This window comes from Limulus polyphemus, unplaced genomic scaffold (assembly GCF_000517525.1).
Source record: "Limulus polyphemus unplaced genomic scaffold, Limulus_polyphemus-2.1.2 Scaffold40, whole genome shotgun sequence".
Lineage (NCBI taxonomy): Eukaryota > Metazoa > Arthropoda > Merostomata > Xiphosura > Limulidae > Limulus > Limulus polyphemus.
The window spans coordinates 1,350,797-1,359,076 of NW_013665650.1; the positions used below are offsets into that span (position 1 = coordinate 1,350,797).

The 8,280-nt window shown below is 33.6% G+C and overlaps 1 protein-coding gene across 1 annotated transcript in view; it reads right to left on the minus strand.

The window, feature by feature from the left end:
• LOC106461786 (hemicentin-2-like) overlaps positions 1 to 8,280 on the minus strand; it is an 86,431-nt gene that overhangs the window by 37,955 nt on the left and 40,196 nt on the right. Inside the window, exon 7 of the mRNA XM_022388874.1 lies at positions 1,082 to 1,196. Within this exon, the coding sequence (XP_022244582.1) occupies positions 1,082 to 1,196 (115 nt within the window). The remainder of the gene's footprint in view (positions 1 to 1,081; positions 1,197 to 8,280) is intronic.

The following is an 8,280-nucleotide window of genomic DNA, read 5'->3' on the forward strand; positions in this document are numbered from 1 at the left end:
CAGCAGAATCCTCTTCACAGACTAGCAACACCCAAGACCTGAATGTCATCTGCAAATTTAAGTAATATATTGCAAATTATTTTAAATTGTGCCTGACATGTCTCCCACAGTACCTTTTGACATGTCTAATTTTTCATTAGGCCTTCTATATTCTCTAACTTTTATGTAGTTGTATAGCTGGAGTAGCTTAAGAAGGTTCTGCAGTTATAGGCATCATAAATGTAGTGATGACATGTATAGACCAGATGGGTTCTCCTATTCCAATATTGCATAGCTATTGATGTTTTAGGTTGAATTCTCAAACAGATGTACAAAGGGGTGTGGCTGTTCTGATCCTTGCACTTTTCAAGTCAGTTTATAGATATTTTATCATAAAGTTGCCATCACTCTAATTTTCTGCACTTTTATTCTAATTTTTTGTCTATTTCTTTTTTGATATTCTTTTAATTTTTGGTTTCTTTCTTCTTGATCTATTTTTTCATTAAATTTTCAATCTCGCTTTAAGCATGTGCTATCATATTGAAGTTGAAACAGGATTCTATTATATTTTTACCAAAATAATCCTATTCCTGATGCCAGTGTTGTAATTTCTACAGTTGTCCACATTCTTTAGGATTATTTGGGAAAATAAATCAAGCAAAATATAGTTTACTTAATGATATAAATAACAATTTTTTTTTCAGCAACTTCAAATTCCATAGTAAGCACAACAAATGACAGGCTTAATGTTACAAGTAAACTATGTCAAAAAAATTCAACTTATTTGCTAATTTTGTAACTATTTATTCATAGAAACAAAAATTATTTCTAATCACTAACAGTCACTCACTCTAGCCAAATTTTTAAATATGACTCCAACAGTTTTCCAAACTTTGAATAAAGTTCCAGATATTAATGTTATGTCCATCACGTTACATTAAACTTACTTCCAACTAAACAGCACAAATTTTGAGGAACTTCTAGATTAAGAATACAGGATACATATATTTATATGTAAGTATCTATTCTCATGAAAATCTTAGGTCACAAACTCTTAACAGCTGCAAATATATCCTTCAAGCGTTAGAGTAAAGTTACATACCACACAACACTTAAAGACAGATCATCAGTTGTGTTGCATACAAGATACAGAGGCTGTGGAGGCTTTAAAATGATTCCTTGTCCTGGCACTTCTTCATTAGTGTGAATCATTGTAGCTATAGAACAAGAATAAAGATCAATAGAAGTAAGCACAACTAAACTGTACTGTTGAAAATAAGAGATGTACAATAAATACATTAGTTCTTAATTGTAATACTTTGCATATCTGCATGTAGTGAAAAATTTAATTAATTACTGTTTTACAGGTGAGGTTGTTATCAAACACAAGAGACAAACAAAACTTATCATATTATTGTGCATTTTACTTTCAAATGGACTATTTTGAAATTGACAGATGACTTACATATACAGACTTGTTCACAAAAACAGTGTACTGATCATTTATAGGATATATAAATACATTCATTTTTTAAACAAAATAACTGACTGCACAAATTATCTCAAGAGAATTGCAACACCAATTATTCATAGTCTCACTTAGCTACACAACTTGTTCATGGAAGTAAATAATCTCTAAAACTTTACTCTTAAGCAGAGCTAGATGATTAGTGGAACTTGCTAACAAATTAACCATAAGACTCATTAATCAATAACATTCAACAAATTTATTATTCTCTCATTAGTTGATTATTTTTTGTAAGTCATGACACTAATTGATTAAGCTGAACAACCCTAATTTAACCCACTGCTTACAGCTGCTCTAAATGTGAAAAGTTTTTGCAAGCCATACTCTGTATATGTCACACTCTCATTCAATTTCCAGAGGCAGACCATACCCTATACAGCAAATCAGCAGTAAATGAGTTAATGGAAAATAAGAATGAGAAATTATAATGGCAATATTTCAATTACTTGGATAGTTGGAATAACTGAAAACAGTAATAACTGGAAATATTAAATTAGATTAAGTGATTATTTTTAACCACAGCATTGCAGCTCATTGAATGGCTCTGAGTTGTTTTTTTTATTTTTAAAGTACAAACTTTTAGCTTATAGCTCTGTCATCTCTTGAATAATCTGAGATCTAATTAGAGTTTTGGACTTGGGAGGTCAAACCCTTTCAATTGATGTATTTGACCATGCCCAAGGTCTCACAGATTAATTTATTCTAATCCTGCCTAAAAGAATTTCAAGTGCCATGGCTATTGAAAATTCCCTCTTCTTTTGACATTAATCAATTTAACCATATTTAGATTAATCAATTATTTTATGTAATACTAATATATGTCAATGACCAAGCTTTATTTTTGACTTAAAAAACTTTTAAACTTAAACAAAATTTAAATGCTAAAATAGTAACTTACAAGCTACAATATATTACAAAAAGTAAGGAGAAAAAACGCCATTTGGCCTATCAAGGTTACACATATGCCTTCACCTACTAAATAAGAACTAACTAAGGCAACAAACAACAGTATATGTAGTCTTTAACATCTGTATGTTTATCCAACAAATGTTTAAACAAAATTTTAAACTAAAAGCATACCACACATTTGTGTATCACAACATTAGAAAAAAATCTATATTCCACAAGTTTATAAATTACTCTAACAAAGAATATGTATTTGCTGACAACAAGCCTCAATTCAAGTTGCTAATGCTTATACAGTTAGATTGTACTAATAATTTCTAATAACAAGTATGCATTTTCAACCTTTACATTCCTTCAAACAAACTACCATTGTTTTTCCATTTTAAAACCATTCAAACATTAGTGAACTCAATGAGACTCTCAAGAAGAAAAAGAAGGCAACTGATAGCTGAACCCAAACATATAACCATTGAAATTGAAGAACAGATCAATCAAGAATGCCATGGACATGAGCAAAAGATTTTTGTAGTTGAGAAAGTGTAGCAAATGAAAGAAACATCATTTGAAATTGAGAAATAGACCAATTAAGATTGCTGTGAACAAGAGTAAAAGGTTGCTGTAGTTGAGAAAGTGGAAAAAATGAATAAAAATCAATACAGTGCAACATTTTGACTAAATTTTGTGCTGAAAGATATGCCTCTGACAATAACATTTGACATATATATTGGGTTTAACAAAAATAATCATTTCATGTTGTTTTGCAATGTACTTGACCTAGCTGCAAATGATTTAAACTAGAATTGACAAATTCTAAGTTCACAAAATCAAATATTATTAAGTATCATCAAACTAATGATGCAAAAGATGGTTCTTGGACTCAATGTTTTGTTTGAAATAAGTAAAACCAATGCAGGGGCAGATTGGCCTACCAGGATACCAGCAATTGCCTGGTGGGCCAGTGCATTTGACACATTCTTATAAATTGATTTTAAGTTTTAATTGTTTAGCCAGTATGCACCACTTGATATTGCACTAGCTGGTCATTTAATGCCAATCCACCCCTGAACCAGTGTCCTCTATTTTTACCATCAAGATAAAATTTATGTATTTCCAGTTAAAAGAAATTAATATCTAGCTTAACAAAAACAGTTGTTTTACAAATATTGCCTTCAAACTTTAAAAAAGATTTGGAGCAAAATGTTATTTTGAATGCAACTAAAATACTAATTGATAAACCAAATAATGTCCTTACTCAGTGTGACTCATTCAGCACCTACTGTATAAATGTAAAAGCACACTGAAAACTATGGTATGAATGATTCCTCAAGTTTTAGTGTCACATATACCTCAAACTTTTGGAGGTGCATGCATAAATAGATAATCAAATGATATGAGCTATACTGTAATGTGTGGTATATTCAGTTCAAGCTTATTGTCTCTTAAGCAATGGTATAGGTCTGTTGAATTACAAAAAAGGAATTTGATAACTGAGTTTGTGAAAATGAAATAAAAAAGACTGAACATAATGTAAAACACAATGAAAAATTTTTACTTTATAACACAGAATGTATAATTGCTTAAAACACTGAACAGTTGCTTTCACTAAATAGTAAGCTGTTTTCTTTGTTTAAACCTTAAGTTATCAGCTTCCAAGGTAATGCCAGGCTTACCCAGTGTGGATAACCCTAACCACATGACTGGTCATTTTCATTCAAATTTAAGTGAGGTCATAACATAAAGGAATAACCTGATCTACCATTGGAAAACACTGTTATTGACATCCTTGCACAATGTACAGCATTACAGCCATATCTGCTATGGCCAGACCAGATGTTACCTCAAGAAATGACAAAGAACAAAGGCAGCTAGAACAAATCAATTTAAAGACTTTCTTGACCACATGTTATGCAAAAAACTGCACATACTAAATAATAAACTAAAGAATTCAGGATAATACTAAATTAAGAAGTTACAAAACACATGGCATACTTATATAACACAGATGTAAAAGAGCATTTTGAAAACAGAGGCAGCACAACGGCTGATTGTGGTATTATGGTTCAGGATTTGTTTGCCTTTGATAATGTTTGTCAATATTCCCAGTGTTAAAAGGAAAACTAAGCTTCATCAATTTAGTTTTTCTTTATCATAGAATTGCCTCTATGTCCATGTTTAATGAATCATAAGTAGAAAAATCTTGAAGAATGAATTTCACATTTCACAAATTCCTTTTGGTTCTCAGATAATATAAATTACATATTTTACATATTAAATAATTTTAGAAGAGAATTATAGATAATTTGACATAAGTAGCAGTATCACAGATAGAAATAGATAGTAAATTTGTTTCCAATCAATTGAAGGCCATGTTCAATTGTCCATCCACTCTGTTACATATACATGACTATTTCAGTTTGAGATTAATGTGAGTGTTATGATTTAGATAGTTCATATAGTGCAAATGTTAAATTTAGTTATTTTTAAAAGATATAGTTTATTGCAAACTTATTTCTGTTTACGAATCATACATTGTATAGTTCAACTGTTGTGAATTGGCAATTGATATATTATTGGATCATGTTACTAGAACCTTCTAAGTTTTCTCACTGTTTAATTAATTATTATTGCATTATAATATATCTTAGTGTATGGAATGTGCTTGGCCTCTGTAGGGATATACATACAAGTAGCAAATGTAGTTCAAAATAGTGAGATAGATAGATCTAGACTGCATAATTGTGAGTTTAGCCATAGATAGCATATAGTGGGAATTTTTAAAGTGAAATTACCACAGATTGTATTATAATAACAGAGAAGAATAATTTGTCTTGTCAATTTTGTTTTAAAGTAATTGTACCAGCCTGTGTGGAATTTGACAAAATAAGATACAATTATTTAAAGCTATGGATACAACTGTAATAACCAATAGTATAATGAATTTTTGTACATACATTTGACTTCTTTTAATATATTATTTTAAAACAAGTGTGCTATTTGTTTATTGTTGAAATTTATGACAACAAGTCAAGACACCTACTGTAAATAATCTGGTCCTTACATAAAACCCCACACACTCAAATTTTAAAGCCAATTATTAAATACAGAAAAATGTAGTTAAATATTAAAAAATCTTGTAATTTATTTCTTCAGAACACTAGTTCCAAAGTTATAATTTTCCTATGCTTAAAATGTATTTTCGATAAGTATTTCCTTTTGCTCAAAATATTAGCTATTCTCATCCAGTGCAGCCCTCTATATGCAAACTTTCTTCTTTATACATGCTACAAGTCATCTGCTCCCACCCCTAATGCAATCAAATGATTCCTGCATGTCTCTCATGCAAATAATCATGCATCACTTCTCCACCAATACGAGCATGACATACACGATGCATGTGACTCCCTCTATACACCTCTACCAACTATAACTTCAAAGTCTGACAGAAGACGTAAGCACCGGAGGAAAGTGCCTATCGGAAATACATTTTCAGTTTAAAAAAATTATAACTTCCAATATAGTACTTCCCTCCTCTCACAAGATTAGCTAGAACCCCACATTAATTAGGTGATGGGACCAGTGTGAGAGAATGACATAAGTATCCCCCAAAAGCATTTGAAGGATACTCCTGGAAATGACCAGGTATACTATTGCCCAACTGTGAAGTGTGTGGTATATAAGGGTGGAAAAAGAGACGAGTACATCCAAGTTGGAGAGAACTTAGACAGGATAATGATCCTAACCCTGAAATATATATATAACTCAATCCCACAAAGTATGAAAGTGGGTAAATCAATAGTTGTGCCCCTAGGTATAGAGTGGCAAGGGTGTGATGGACCATACTCAGTAAGTAAACTACATCCAAAACCCATACCACTGGGAAACAACATCCACGTGGGGGTAGGATAAGGATCATACCATCTTCACCTCAAGTTCAAGAGACTGGAGGGAATCTAGAACCATTCCGACTCCAGAACATGATATGTGTTAGCTTTGATATATCGATCTGGGGACCCAACATCCAGTATCGAAAGTATGTCTATTAAATACAACTCAATCCCCCAACAGTGAAACCCGACCGGAACCATCTAAAAAGTAATAACATCCTTGAGGGATAGCAAAAAGGACAAAACCGGAACAATTCTTCTTACCTCCGCTGTGACCCACAACCCAGAAGGAGTATGATCGAGGAAGGAATTTAGATAACCATAAACATGTGTGAGGACATATGTTGATTAGTTCTACTCTAAATGCAAAACCCAACCGTGAGGTACCATCATCCATGCAGGGGTAGGATGAAGGCTCCCAATCGAAGGGGTGAACTGTAATTTGACATCTTACTGCTTCATGATTGTACGACACATGTGGAAGATATCACATCATCTACACCCACAGAACACCACTGCCCTACTGTGCACTGAATGTTTATAACCATTTTTGTGTGGATCCCATTCAGGAGGGTGTTTCCACAGTCGACCACCCCAGTGGCTTGGAACTGGAAAGTGGTAAGGACTCCAGAGGAACGTCATCACCTGAGAAAGTGCACACTGATTTATTCAATACAAGGCATGGCAGGGATGGGCAGCCATCCCCTTCTGCTTTACCCATGCAGTTCATGGGTGGTATGGTCCAGAACAGGGAAGTTTATGAAGCAATTACATCATGAAGTTATTTACCTACAAGCAATCTTTTAGAACACCTCATCTCAACAGTGAGCATTGCGAAGCCTTTGAAGTTAAAGCAAGAGACAACATGGCTGTACAGTGCAGATTTCTGATTGAAGAATACCTGGTCAGGCACCACTTGCCACAGAGCAGAATCCCTATAAAGAATAAATGAAGCAAGGGCCCCTGAAATGAAAAGAATGTATGAATATATATTTACCCAGTCAAAGTTGCACTGAAATTTTAAGAATGGCCACACGTGAAAGACAAAAACCCAATGAAGAAGAAACTGCAGTATCGTGCAAATAATGGAAGATGAATGTATTACGTGTAGTCCACATGCCTGATTGTAGGATTTCTTCCAATGGCTAATGTAGATGAGATGCGAGTGAAAAAGTGAGGTGTCAAATATGATGAGAAGACACCCGTAACAAATTCTGGTGGGAAGAAGACAAGGAGGAACAAGCCAATTGAATCAAACATTGAAACCAATTGGTGAGGGTAAACAGAGGAATACTGCCAAAGGATAAAGAGTCAGGAATGACTACTACAAAAGGAAGCTGTGCAGGCTATATAGCAATGAAGGGTACAGATTGGACATAAAAGTCTATCCAGATCAAGACAAGAGCAGAAATGAGAAATAGAAAGAAAGGAAATAGACAAAAAGGAGTTACCCTCCCTAGCCACCAAGGTCTTTGGGAGGAAGGAACAATCTGGATAACAGAGAAGATAGGTGTGGTGGTAAAGTGTACATGAAACGTCAATGATGAACAAATCAGACCTTCAATGTCCACAGACAAAGAGGAGAAGGAAATATGTTTAAGAGAAAGGTGAAACATGGAGCCAGAGGAAATAGGTTCAAATGGAAGTAAAGTGAGAAAATGGAGGACCACATTAATATCCCAGTCCGAAAGATTACGTCATCTGGGGAGATGACGAATCCAGAAGGAATGATTAACATAGTGAGGACAAGGGAAGCAAAACTCAACTATATCAGGAAAAACAAAAGGTATGTGATAATTCAGCTCAAAAATCCAAGATCGAAGACATCCAGTCAAAAAAGCCATGTGAGAAACTCAGCTACATGAGCCCCAGTAGGTCAGTCAGTAGGGAATCCCCAAGTAATGGACCAACTGTGGTAATGTCGAAACATGTAGAGTTGTCAACTTTTTGAAGGCCATAGATAGGCCTAAATAAAATGTTTTT